The following is a 15135-nucleotide window of genomic DNA, read 5'->3' as shown; positions in this document are numbered from 1 at the left end:
TATATAGATGACAATAGTAGACACATAAAGTTATGGGCATACTTGGAGAGCATCTCTTAGATATTGGAACACTGCTATTAAGTTACACCTAGTTTTTCTTTTAATTAAACTAGGTAAATTAAAGGTTCCCCTTGCACATATGTGCTAGTCGTTTCTGGCTCTAATGGGTGGTGCTCATCTCTGTTACAAAGCCGAAGAGCCAGCTCTGTCCAAAGACATCTCGATGGTCATGTGGCTGGCATGACTAAACGCCGAAGGTGCATGGAGCACTGCTAGCTTCCCACCAAAGTGATCCCTATTTTTCTACTTGCATTTTTACATGCTTCCGAATTGCTAGGTTGGCAAAAGCTGCGGCGCTAGGGATTTGAACCGCCAAACTGTCTACCTTTCTGATTGACAAGCTCAGCGTCTTAGCCACTGTGCCACTGTGTCCCTCTTAATTAAACTAGACGTATCCAAATTCCTGCAACTGTTATTAATATGTTTTAGCCTCCATTTGAGTATTAGCCATACACAAATATATATACAGCTAGTAAGAATAAAGATGCTTCCCTGAATTATTTATCTCCGTGTAATCCAATGGAGGAAAACATTTCCCAAGGCGTGAACCTGGAAATCCTTCCCATCACCTGCAAAATGTTCCTCTTAATGGGAGGTACTGAAAATTAAATATGGACTCAACAAAGCTATGACCTCCTGGGGATTTCCCTGGATAGTGTTTCTCAACCTTGGCAATTCTTAAGGTGTGGTGAGTTCAACTCAACTCAAGCTAGCAGGGAATTCTGGGCAATGAAGTCTACACATCTTAGACAGTGGTGGGATTCAATTTTTTTTAACTATCGGCTCTATAGGCATGGCTTGGTGGGCGTGGCAGGGGAAGGATACTGCAGAATCCCATTCCCTCCCCACCCCATTAACCTGCTTTCCAGCTCCGTTCTCCTGTGCAGGACAACAAAAGAAGACCCAGCCAATCAGCAGGGACTCGGGAGGCAGAGAATAGATGGGGGCAGGGCCAGTCAGAGGTGGTATTTGCCGGTTCTCCGAACTACTCAAAATTTCTGCTACCAGTTCTCCAGAACTGGTCAGAACTGTTTTAGAGCTGCTGACATTGAGAAATACTGCTCTGGGGTACGGTTGGAAAAAAAGGTCAAGATGGAAGCCACAAAGGTGTGTTTGAAATTCTGTCTCTTTTTATGTGGGTCTTCTTTGATCACACCTTGCAGACCTCCCACATAACCTGTCAGCATCTCCATTGAATTATGATCTCTCCTTACACCTTGGTTTGCTGTCTTTTGGAATAAATATCCACTATTGTCATCAACACACAGCCTTCCATATTGGCACCCAAATTATTTTCCTGTTAAGAGTGAAAGGATCAGCTTGGAAAAGAATTGGAAGGGAGTAAAATAATATAGCATATAGTAAAGAGAAAAGTGAAGAATATTGAAGACATCCTTCCCTTCGCAGGACACCAGATAGGAATTTCTTTTTCTTGTTATTATTAAGTCAAGTCACAGAAATGTCTTGTTTTGTTATAATTGTAATGAAACCATGGTTTAAATCAAGTGAACACGCCTGGAATAAGCATGAAATACCATGCTCCTCAGGAAGTTCATTGCAATCGTTCTCTCATTTGGGGAAAACCAATTTCCTTTTATTTCCCCACAGGAGCATCAAACCATGGTTTATGATTCTGGTGTGTAGGGGAAGCATAAACTATATTTTTTGAAATATATCCTTATGATACAAGTAGAATATTAACAGTTAAGCTGTAAAAAGCACCTTCTTTTCCAATTAACTTCTGGAACACATTTGTTCAATATTCACCCATAAGTAATCCATTGCATTTAGTTCTCTTTGAAGAAGATACAATATACTATATGTTTTGGGGAAAAACCTCTTGCTGAATAATTTTGACTATGTTTTTAAAAACTGTAGTCCCAGTAGGCACTTGGAAATCTAAACAAAATGAAACAAAATTATATTTGCAGATGAACAATTCTGCCCTACTCCCCAATTGGCAACAATCGTCTTAGCCTCGTGACACATTACTAGCATAAAAGATGGATACCCAAGACGTTCATTTCTTTCTAACAGAGATGGGTGGAATTCATCAGCGGTGATTGCATGCATTTTTTTTCTTTTCTTGATTTACATATTTTACAACCATGCAAAATTTGATTTGTGATTCATTTTCTTCTTTTCTTTTAAACAAGCCAATCTCAAAACAAAGCACCGGTTCTTCCTTATTAAATACATGGAGAGGAAGCATGCAGAGAGCTGTGTTGTGCAAAGCAGACAATTCCTCTGCGTGTGCTAATTCAAGCCTGTATACTCTTAAAGATAAAGGGTGAGAAAGCATAAACACAGCTGGCAAAAATTGTGGGGTGATATTTCTGCTTATAACATTTTTTTAAAAGTGGGGGGACTTTGTGTCAATACCACAGCATTCCTCTCTGCATCTTGTTCAGTAGGTTTCAACGGGTTGCAAAGGGATGAGAGAAGCTCACAGTACATGTCAAGGCTGTCAGGAAAGTAAATTATATCTATTGCCTATTTTCTTCCCCAATTTGATTTCCTGACAGGAGTTTCCAGGGCAACTGTAGGCTTCAGTTTCAAGCTTTCCCAGTGAAACTTGAGAATGCAATTTCAAAGATGTTGGAGAATGGGAGGGGAATTTTACAGGTCAGCATGCTTATACCTGCTCTGTTGGATCTTCAAGCTTGTTTCCTATCTTTCTTAAGCTGTTATCTACTCAGCAACAGGATGAGCCAAATTGTACATACAATCAAGGCAGCTGCTTAAGCAGTGTCCTTTTTAGATAAAGCACAATCTTCACTGTATAGCTTGGGATATTTCACAATGCTACAAGGATATTGGGGCAAAACCTTTGCATAAACTCTAAAGCATACTTGAGCATTTTACAGCCCTCAGGCCACATCCATTTGGCTATCCCAGTCTTGCCTCGGTGCATTTCTTTCATTCTGAAGGCAACTGCTATTTTTTTTCCAATGTACATATGTAGATTCATGCAGTACCTTCACAGGCTTGTTGGTTTGTCCCTCTGTAACACTCCCAGTTTCTGATGTGTCAATTTAGAAAAATTTATTGCCCACCCCTGCTCCAAAGGAAGAATTCTTTAACCCTGGAGACTCATCAGAGTGGAGAGTACAACAGTGTTTTCAATCTTGCCAACTTTAAAATGAGTGGACTTCAACTCCCAGAATTCCCCGTGCTGGCTAAGAAATTCTGCGAGTTGACATCCACACTCCTAAGAATTGCCAAGGCTGAAAAACATTGGGATAGAAGGAATGAGATCTGAAACAACCTCACTTATGTCAGATCTCGGTGGCTAGATATATCATATACAGTATATAATATCCATATATTATTTGAAATTCTGTTTTTTTACTCATTATAAGTGCCATGTCTAAATGAAACCTATGCCGTACCATAGAAAAGGCATCAATAAGGAGAGTGGTGCCTGCATGTGTTTTTTTTGTGTGTGTGTGTGAGAAAAAAAATGAAAACAAACAAGATGTGAATGGGGTTTATTTACCTCATAACGTTGTGCCTGCCATCTTGCCTACCTTGAAAGACCACTCCATACCCCCAACTGGGAAATGCTGCTGAGGAAACTCATTCACTTTAAAGTTATTTTTGCTCAGTTCTAAGCTTGATGAATAATTATTTCATTCAAAATAACATTTTAGAACCTGAATGAGATAGTTGTGATTGGATGGATAAAGCCTTAGGAACAGAGTGTTGGGAAGTTTCAAAATCAAAGCATTGTATGAATCAGTACATGGACACTGTGGAAGCAAGATTGCAGACATGTGAAAAATATGAGAGAAAATAAATGGCAGTGTAAACTAGCTTTCATTATATTTCTCTCTTTTTTTCTTTTTTTTAATCTCACAACTTAATTTCTTCGACTCACTATTTCTTACTCTTTTCTGTGCTTTACCTAATTTTTTTTACCCTAAAATAAATTAAGCCCAAGCTGAGTATATATTTGGTTACTGGATTTTATCCTTGGTCTTTATCTTGTAAGAATTTTAGGAAGAATGCAGCAAAAATGCATAAAACAAACAAATGACATGTTAGTAGAAAATTAAGGTTGAAAGGAATGTATCTAACAGCAAGAGGCTATCATTCTACCTCTTTAATGCACTGCATTAGTTTGACTTAACAGTTTAGGTAGTGATTTGCATGGCAACAATACAGCAAGCAGCTCAATGGCACAACAATGTCTACCTCATGTCCTGAACATGGCAAAAGAGAGGTGCATCTTCTTGCCTTAAACTGATTTCATACATACCCAGTAGAGTACATCTGTCCAGCCCTCCATGGTGATGCACTGAAACACAGTTAACATGGCAAAGGCAAAGTTGTCAAAGTTGGTGATGCCATGTTTGGGTCCCTCCCATATGGCCCTACACTCAGAGCCATTCTGACACTGCCGTCCATGTTGAGATACTGGCGCACAGGGAGCAGGTTCTTCTTCTGCAGGTGTATCTTAAACAATGGAAAGAGAGAGAGAGAGAGAGAGAGAGAGAGAGAACAATCAAACAATTAAAATAGTGCAATGAAGTGGTAAAGGAAAGAGTTCTTGGGCTGCAATTGGAAACAAGGGATTTAAGTCACCAATTGTGTTGCGCTGTGTCTCAAAACACAAGACATATTCAAAATCAAGCGTTATCACTTATGCAAAAGAAAAGCAATTCTGGATTTGTAAATAGGCAAGTTGAGGGTTGTTGGTTTTTTTAGTGTAAAAGCGCTCTTTAAAATTTTTGATATGATTTTAAAAAGAAATCATCTTTTTTGCTTGATGGGGAATGCTGATGAAGACTACACAAAGCTGTCTAGGTACTCTTGGTAAAAATTGCCAATTTAGAAACAGGAACTGGAAATTCTTTTGTTAAATGTAATTTTAATTTTTATTGATTTATTTGTTGAAAAGACTATTTGTTTTTAGTAAATTATTTGCTCCGGGGATGATCCCTAAATTTTTCTTCCGGCTATTGGGGATGAAATAATACTTTATAATGGGCATTTTGTTACACGCTTTTTGGTTTTACTATGACAATATTTTCTCTAGGTAAAGGACTTCAAAATTATACAATGTAACCCTATGGCCTTTCCTATTATTACTATAGATCCTATCCTATCATTAAAAGCTAGATGTAGTTACTTCAGCTGCACTCTTCTCCTTTTCTACTTCTCTTCCTCCTTCCTCTCCTTCTCCATCCTAAAATTCTCTGGATATTGGTGTTTTACAGACAAACAGCAATCTGCTGATGGTGCCTGTTTTGATGTTGCACTCTGAAGCCACATTCATGAAATTCTCTGCTTCGGTTTGGGTTGCTTCATGTCTCACACAGCCATTATGACTGCCAACAAAGCCAGCTTGGTTTTTACTCCACCAACTAGATCATTTGGGAAAAGGAAAAGGTCAGTGTGGAAGGAAATAGAGATATATGCCTGTGTGTGAGGAAGGGAGCTGTTTAAAAAAAGAAGACTCAGTTCATTTATTTTGTATTTTTGTAATGTGTGCATGCACACACATAAAAACACACATCCCTCAGTTGCAATCCTTTCACAAAATACACAGAAGTCGAAGTTAAAATTAAACAAGGCAGGTACATTTATGTCTCCAAATACAGAGTCAACCAAATTACAAACGTCTCTTCTAGACTACATAGGTTATATGTAGTCTAGAAGAAATGTTTGGTGACTGAAGCTGTCTGCAGGGTATAATAAAAAAAAGCCAAGATGGCAGCTTTGATGGTAGGATTGAGAGTCCATCATTTTTAAAGTGCTTTGCACATGCAGTGCACATTAAAAAGAGGGAGAGCTTTGATCCCATCATCACAGCTATCAACTTGACTTTTTTTAAATCATTCCCTGTGGACATCTTGGGTTATTCACAGTCTTATCATCACTCACTTATATTACCACAATAAATTGCATGTGGGGCTGCCTTGGAAGAGTACTTGGTCCAAAATGCAGCCCCTGTCTTATTGCTGAATGAGAGTTGCATAACAACAGTATTGGGTAAGCTGCTGATTACTAATAGGTTTCCTGATGCAAAATACTGTTTTTAACCTATAAAGTCCTATGTGATTACTAATAGGTTTCTTGATGCAATGCAAAATACTGTTTGTATAAAGTCCTATGTGGCTTGGATCCAGGGGCTGGCAGAACTGCCTTTTCCACATAGAACAAATCTTCTGATCCACCAATGTATGCCCCCCACCCCGGTTTCAGAAAGTCAGGAGGGCAAAGTCCTACAGACAATGTTTTGGACAATATTCTTTTCTGCTTAAAGATCAGATTAATGACTTCTTCATAACAGAATGATTATGGAGGGTGTTGGGATACTGAAGAATAACCATCACCATTTGTATTATTATTTCTTGATAATTATTATGGTGTTTTTCTGCTGCATTTTATGTTAGAATTATTTTATTGGTTTAAAGTGTTTTCATATGTCTCTATTTTATGGATATAAGCCATCAGGAATCTGTCAAAGTCCTCCAGGGCATAAATATAACAAGTAAACAATTAATGCTAACATTATAAACAGTAACCCACCATAATAGTAGAATATGACAGTTGTTGTCTTCAATATTGCCAATCTGAATCCAAACCAGTAAGCTAATGACAAAGCCAAAGTCCCTGTGATGAATTTCAGACCTTAATTGCCAATGGCAATGACCCACCTCATGGAAAATACTATAGAAATGTGATTGGCAAATAAATAAATAAATAAATAGGTTTTCCATGAAAAAGCTAATCAATTAATTTTTGCAAATTTCCAAACTGATGTAGCAGGTGATGTGGGGGGGGCGGGGAGCTTGTAAATGTGTATAGAAGTAATCCAAATTCATCTGGAGACCTTCAATTTATTAAAAATACACCTGATTTGCCAATTCAGAAATCAAGTTTCAGTCAAATTCCAAACATCTACTAAAAACTTATTTAAAGAATCTTTATCAAAAGGATAGTCCGACTTCTGTTTAAAAGATGGTAAATATTTGCTAGTAGTTTCTGTAGCTTGGATATTGCCACAGAATATCCCTTCTTTCTAGGAAATTTCTCCTTGAATTCAAAGAGGTCAAACCAGATTAAGTAAAGTTGTTAGTTGACTATCATGTTTGCATGGCATTGTTACACATTACTTCCATCTTCCACATAGGTTAAAGGCTATGCCAAAATGGAGCTCAGTTCAGTACGTTACTTACCTGTGGCAATCCCTGTTAAGTAGCATGTTTTGTGCATCTTTCCCATGAAGAGCTCCAACCCAATGATGGCATAGATAATTATGACAAACAGCACCAGAAGGGCAATGTGCAGCAATGGGACCATGGCCTTGATAATGGAATTTAACACCACCTGAAGGCCTACAATGACAAAGATAGCATGATAAGAACAAACCAGTATAGTTAATGGATGTAATACATGGCGGTCAAACCTTTGTAGAACAGTAGCCTGAGGTGGAAGGTGGAATTTAAAAAGTTGTAAGTCTAGAGTCATTGTGGTACTACAAGAGACTCAAGTCCATTCCCCTGTGAATACCATTGACTTTTATCTAACACCAATTTAGCTTTGACCATTGGTTGAACAGATTCTTGTACAGGTATCAATAATAAACTCTTCTATGCTTATTCGCACCTGACAAACTTCATCTGTGAATTTAAAATCGGACTTGATATCTCCTAGACATTTTGTTATCTATTCTATTTACAAAAGGGTGCATGCATGGTTTCAGCAGTAGAATCTAGTCTACAAATTAAATGAATTGTCTAACATTTATCTCATTCTTTATTTTACTACCTAAAATATTTTTTTAAACTGAAATAAGGACAAAAATATTACAAAGGGTCCTGGTTTATAGATGGACCAGGTAAAAATTTAGTTTATAAGCCACACTGTCTTACACACTGTCTTGCCTTCTGTTTTTAGAAATTATGATGATTGGTTATTACTGTCTACTGCCTATATCTTTTATCCTGTACCAAAATTGAGAGAGCAAATCTGATACACAATATACTGTATTTCTATAAATTCAGATTAATTGATTCAAAAATTAACTGAATAAGGATACCACATCAGTTGTTACTTAGACAATTCTGAAGTATAACAGCAGAGATGCAGGTTTTGGTGGTTTTAGAAAATTAGCTCTAAATTATTCTTTGGGGAACAAAGTAAATGTGCTCTTGTTTGCAATATTTAGACATTCACAGATAAAAAAAGTTATTGTAATAAACCTTATCATTAGTATAGGAATACATAGAATCTAACAGTCACAGAAATGACCAACAATTATATGCCTTTCTTCCTGCCTGAATGGGTTTACTCACTTTTTCCTTGGATTATATTTTAAAATTTATTAATAACTGAGCCATGGATCTCATACTCTAAGCATTATTAATAGCAATAACAATAAGCATATACAGTATTATTCAAAATATTGCCATATTCCATTTCAAGCTGATTACTGTAATCTGGCCTGCTGTTAAATTAAAAAAAAAATGAAATGAGATTGAGATATGCTACATTCCTCACAGAATCAGCTTGTTTTGACATCAGCTCTCCTTTGTAATGGCACCAATATTATTAAAGGTACAAGCTAACAGTAGGTATTTAAACTCAATGCTGGCATGGTAAAACTAGGACTGATGTAGTGCTGGCATACTGTCAAAGGCACTTTCTTTCTATCTAACACATAGATCTCAATGGCCCATTTGAAACAATCCATTTTCTTGACTTCCTTATTTCCTATCCAACCTTCTCATTTATAATTCACTTTACATTGTATTTAATTTGTATATATAACTCAAGCTGGCAAACATACCCAATACTCCTCCCTCCTCCTGTTTATCCATAACAACAAGCCTGTGAGATGGGTTAATTAGACAAAAAGAGAGTGATTGGCTCAAGGCCACCCAACTAACTTTCATGCCTATGGTGTGTATGTATGTGTGTGTCTGTGTAGAATCAAATTCATAGTCCCACATAGTTTCTAACTTGGTGCTTTAACCACTAGACTATACTGGCTTAATTCTTACACAGATATCTGTCGGACATCTAAAGTCTTTGAAAACTGCTGAAATATTTAAGCAGGGTCATAATTTCATAATAGTTTAATGAAAATAAGGATTGGGGTGACATGATAGTAGTGTTCCAATATCACAGGGGCTGCCACAAAGAAAAAGGGGTCAATCTATTCTCCAAAGCACCTGAGGGCAGGAGAAGAAGCAATGGGTGGAAACTAATCAAGGAGAGAACCAACCTAAAACTAAGAAGAAAGTTTGTCAGGGCAATTAATCAGTGGATTTAGTAGTAGATTTCACTCACTATTCAGGGTTGACAGCTCTACTGAAGGAAACAATCAGTGTTTTGGAACAGCCAAGACAAGGACCACTGAAACAGCTCCTTTTAACAACTTACTCTAAATACACAAAGCAGCAGGTAGAAAAGTCATAGTTCATAGCTAGCAACTTCCTATAATGTGCAGAGTCAGGAGGCAAATAGTCCTTAGAATACAACGGGATGTATATATGGAGTCAACAGGTTATAAAGATGAAGGACTATACTTCCAATCGTAACTTCGGGATTGGGTAGGTGAAGAGGTGGTCCCCTGATTTTTCTATAGCACAGCAATAGAAATGTCTCATGTACTTCATACTCTACATTCCAGCATAACTTTCCACATTGCTGCAGTTCCAAATGATATTCTCAGAGGTTGCACACTGATGAACACACCCTACAAGTCCAAACCCTAATAGAACTGCTTCTGGCTTCACATACTTCTGAAAGTCTTCTTCCTTAGATACCACATCAAGAATTAATCATGACATGATTGTGGCCAATTGGCAAGGTTTGTGTGACCCTTTTGTGTGCTCAGAAATATCAATAATTGAAGTATCAGATACCTAATGTTTCTTTAAAGGTGATATAGCATCCAGAAACCTATTATTATTCTTCCCCTTCTATCCATCAGGAACAAGACTCTACCTCCATATACCATTGAACCCTTCAGTGTGTCACTTATAAAGTTATTTACAGCATATAAAAGGATATCAAAATTCAGATAGTGATCTTGCAAGCATAAAATTGCATCAAGGGACCAGTATATTATGTCAATATTTATTTTTGACAAAAGACAGTAAGTAAGATTTATTATTGACATGTTTTGGCAAAATATGGAAATATATCTTTCTAAGAGACTATTGAAATGATGGGTCTAACATCAAACACAGTGCTGTCAGTTGCTACCGTAGACTGCTTCCTTTCACACAAATTTGTAGAATGATGTGCTGGCTTACCTTCTAAAAAAATAGAGGATAGTATTTGATAGTCAGACAAACCTTACAGCATACCCACAAAATATGAATTTTAAAAAAGATTATGCAATACAAAAGGCAAAATAAATGTATTGCTTGCTATAATGAAAAGAAAAAGGGATGAATGGTTCACTTTTTTTCTTACACTCACCTATTTTCCTGCCCCTTTCATATAATATTATCTCACCTAGTGCTCATTAATCAATCAGTCCTTTTTCCTAGCATCTAATTTAGAGTGTAATCCACCCAAAGATTACTGTAGTATCTTTAAAACCCTTTGATTTCAATAATAGATATGTAGTGGAATTCTTTGGAAGGTTTTCCTTGGATGACCAGTTAATCTCAGTGTAGAAGACTACAATCTTACATGCTGTATAAACTTAAGACCGCGATCCTAATTACATTTATCAGCCATAATGAAATACTGAGGCTTGTACCTGAGTAAATATACCCAGTACTTTGCTGTAACTGCTTATTAACCTATTTTTAAATAACCACTGGTATCACTTCTAATAAATGCTTGGATTGTGTAATGGGGGAACAATCACATTTCTAAATTATCACTAAACAATACAATATATGAAGTGTGAATGCCCTCTTGAATTTTTGAACTGAATGCAGCAGCATATTTCTAGCACAGATTTCAAATGAATCTCAATTCCGTATGTCACAACACACTCCAGGCCACTGCTTCCCAACAGGAACAACCTCCAATTGTGCAGAGTTGAACTTCAAGAATGGCTATGCTTGCCGAGGACAAGTCTAAACATTTGGAAATTCCCTGGCTATTTTGACAGTATGAGCTTAGATTACCTTTGTGACTACATTTTCATACACAAATCCAACTTTGGCAACTCTAAATTGAGTTCTTCCATACAGAATTGAGTATTTCCTCCTAAATGAGAACACCTACCCACACAAAGAGCCCTCTGTGCTCCCAGTTTAATGTTTCTATAAATATTAAAAACACAAAGAATACATGGATTTTTTCCCTTTCAGAATATGATAAAAAAGGCAGAGGTTTAGAAACTAGAATTGTAGAATATTTGGGGCAATAAATCCAATATAGGCATATTCCATTCTTCACAGATTTTAATTGCAGTTTCTCCCATTCATGCATCTACAACTTGAATTTGTTTAGGTTTATTTGCTAGAAACATATCATTGCCTTTCAGAAGACAATTCAACTGCCAGTTTGTGCTTTAATGCCATATTTAATGCCCACTACATGTGATCAAACAGAATTGCTGATAACCTTCTTGAATGACCAGCCATTTGGACCCCAAACAGCTGAAAAGCAGCATTTTAGAAATGCTCTTTTGGTGAACAAGCGAGATGTTCTGTTTTCTTAATCATCTTCTGACATAAACTCTACTTATTGTTTCCCAATAAACAATTGTTTAACTGGTAAAGGCTGGCAGCCATTCCTGTTTTCTGTGTACATTCTGAGTAGTTTTATGTCTACTTTGTGACAGAAAGTGTTAATATGTACATTTTATTTCCACTATAATTATAACTTTTTGCCTATTATCCATGGAATCACAAGATGAAAAGATATTTCCACATAAGAAATCTGGTGCCAAATTGCTCCAAATCACTCATACTTTGTAAAAGTCTACCTGGAACAATTCCCGCACAGTTTTATGCTCACAATCAAAGCTAATGAATCTTAAGAAAACAAGCTGGGCTCTGCTATTCAGCAAGAGGATAATGCAATAAAATCTAGTATACCTCTGAACGAGTTTTATCTATCATTAGTTAAGCACCAAAACCTGGTTCAATGACCTTGGCCAGCAAACTCGCCTGACCTGAACCCCATAGAGCAGGGGTCCCCAACCACCGGTCCCTGGACCAGTACCAGTCCGTGGATCATTTTTTACCGGGCTGCAAAGCTTGGGCACCGCCATCTTGTTTCGACGTCGCTTCCGGGTTTTCGGTCGCTTCCGGGTTTTCAGTTGGAAAGTTCTTCCGGGTTTCCAGTTGGAAAGCGGCATTTGGGTGCTCGCGCCTTAGTTTTGTCGAAGAGGGTGGGGGGCGGCTTCGAACGAAGAGCTGTCCTGATGGCGGTGGAGTCTCGCGTTACTCAGGTACCAGTCCGTGGAAGAATAAATAATCGTGAAACCGGTCCCTGGCTCAAAATGGTTGGGGGCCACTGCCATAGAGAGTCTATGGGGCATTGCCAAGAGAAAGATGAGAGATATGAGACCGAACAATGCAGAAGAGCTGAAGGCTGCTATTGAAGTACCCTGGTCTTCCATACCACCTCAGCAGTGCCACAGGCACTGCTGCAATTGAGGCAGTAATTGATGCAAAAGGGACCCAAACCAAGTACTGAGTATGCTTATACTTTTCAGAGGTCCGATATTGTTCTATGTACAATCCTTGTTTTATTGATTGCATGTAATATTCTAATTTTCTGAGATTGTGGATTTGGGGTTTTCATGAGTTGTAAGCCATAATCATCTCAATGATGACAAATCATGGCTTGACCTATCTTGCTTTGCATGTAATGAGTCTATCTCATATATTAGTTTCACCTTTTAAGACGCATTACTGAAATAAATGAACTTTTGCACGATATTCTAATTTTTCAAGTTTCACCTGTAGGTGAATTACTGGTCCTGAGAGCCTGCAGTTACAGATGTAGAAATAAAGGAAGGAAAAGGATGGAAAATGTTTTGAGTGGCCTTTAACCAAAGACAACATAATCTTCCAAAACCAGTCCGGTAATTGCTTAATACTTGCTCCTAGTCCTGAACTATAGACAGCAATTCCTCTAGACAAACATCTTGAGTAATGGAAAAATGGGTGATCTCCAGGGGTGGTCCTTAGGATTTAATTGGAGTAGTAGTCAACTGTATAATTTTAGGAGTTGAGGGGACATCAGAAGTGATCCAAAAGTAATAAAAGCACTAAGGTTTCAGAGGATGCATGGCTGTCACTGAAGGCAATGGAGCTTGTGGCAAGCAGCTATTATTCTTTATCTCTTGAAGGATTTCATCCTCTAACATCAAGCTCCATTTTTTATACACGTCCATTTTCCTAGCATCATCAATGGGGTGTTTAGACTTACATTTTCTGGTAATTGAATCTGATGATTCAGGTGTTAACAGAACTTGAAATGTAGGGTTCACTCAGGACTCAGAGGCCTATCCATAGCTTCTAAGGTTGCTGTAATATCTGCCCTCTCTATAATACATGACAAGGTATCATCACATATCTGCTGACGGTGTGCATGTATAAAGAGTGAGTTTTGCAGCATCATCCTGGTGGCCACATAGTACTTGTGAGAGGAAAATCCAGTGAAGTAACATTGAGAATGTTATACCTCATTCTTGTAATTAAACAACCAAACTCAGAGAGCGCCAAGGACTTCATAAGTTACTCCTAAGCTACAAATATTCTCTTCTGCTGAGGAGAAAAGTAGCAGGTGGTGTCATATGCAACAGAGAAGAATGATACCATCATACTAAAGAGCAGGAATCATGTTAGTTTGGGAATTCTGGGAGCTGAAGTTTGAAGACTCTTGTTAAAGAGGATGAAAGAGTATTTTGAAAATGTTTGTACCACATTGGTGGTTATGTAACCATCTAGAACCAAATATGGAAAATCCCCAGAAATTGAAGGCTGACAGTCTTGCTAGAGTTGAGCTGAAGCTGATTCTTCTTCATCCAAGCTCCCAGAGCCCCAACAGCATTCAAATATCAAGACAGAATCTCCACAGCATCTTTTGGGTGGCCATAAATGGAGATACAAAAGCCTGGTATCATTAGCATTCTGTCAGATGAGCTCAGTTAGCAACTTCATGTAGATGTTCAACAGGATGGGCAGTTCTAGCTTATGTTGTACCATCCCTACCTACATTTTCTTACAGTATAATCAGGTGTGAGAGATTAGAAATGCAGTACAACAAATAATGATTTTAGCTAAGTAATCAATACAATACATAAAAATAAAATAAAACACCAGACAGGAAATAATGCTCCTATCACCACACTGTATTAAAAATGATCAATCAAATGTCCAGACTTTTGAGAAAGAACAGTCTAATAATCCACCAAAGAACAGGCATGCATTGCATGGTGAGACTTCTTCATCAGGGCAGCCATTTGTGAGACTATTAATAAGCATCAACTTCAGAGCCAGCATCTCAACTTGTCGCACTGATTTAATTTACAGTAGATTCATTATAATGATTTCATATTCATTTTGTATGACTTTAAACTGATATATTATTTCATATCCTGAAGAAATATCTCAGTCTCACATGACCCACATAGCACCCCACTCTTACAATAATCCATTTCTCTTACCTGACATTTTGACCTTATTCTTTTTAATTATTTGATGAGAATGATAACTTCCACTATGAGCAACAATTGCTTAGCCCTGAAATTAATTTTTACATTATGAATGGAATGCTTCTCTAAATTATTTCTTTTGGGGTCTTTTTCACAGTATCAGCTTTTGCTGTCAAGATGGATCTTGACAGACTAGAACACTGGGCCGTATCTAACAAAATGAAATTTAATGTAGAAAAAAGTAAAGTCCTACACTTAGGCAAGAAAAACCAAAAGTACACATATAGATCAGGTGAAACCAGGCTTAATAGCAGTAACTGTGAGAGGGATCTTGGAGTCTTAGTGGACAACCAGCTAAATATGAGCCAGCATTGTGCAGCAGCAGCCAAAAAAGCTAATGCAATCTTAAGTTGCATTAACAGAGGGATACACTCTAGGTGTGGTCCTATTAAGGCTTTATATTAGAGGTACTAATACCACTC

At 37.5% G+C, this 15135-nt stretch overlaps 1 protein-coding gene across 10 annotated transcripts in view; it reads right to left on the bottom strand.

Annotated features, from left to right (window-relative positions):
- CACNA1C (calcium voltage-gated channel subunit alpha1 C) overlaps window positions 1-15135 on the bottom strand; it is a 424790-nt gene that overhangs the window by 168467 nt on the left and 241188 nt on the right. For all 10 annotated transcript variants that reach the window (XM_087935069.1, XM_087935074.1, XM_087935071.1 and 7 more), the window contains 2 exons: window positions 7248-7406; window positions 4322-4518 (listed from right to left, as the gene is read on the bottom strand). In XM_087935069.1, the coding sequence (XP_087791195.1) occupies window positions 4322-4518; window positions 7248-7371 (321 nt within the window). In that variant the 5' untranslated portion in view covers window positions 7372-7406. The remainder of the gene's footprint in view (window positions 1-4321; window positions 4519-7247; window positions 7407-15135) is intronic.

This window comes from Pseudonaja textilis, chromosome 5 (assembly GCF_049901715.1).
Source record: "Pseudonaja textilis isolate UNSWEBS1 chromosome 5, rPseTex1.2, whole genome shotgun sequence".
NCBI classification, from domain to species: Eukaryota; Metazoa; Chordata; class Lepidosauria; order Squamata; family Elapidae; genus Pseudonaja; species Pseudonaja textilis.
Note: the sequence above shows the minus strand (reverse complement) of the source record. Positions and strands in the feature narration are given on the sequence as shown.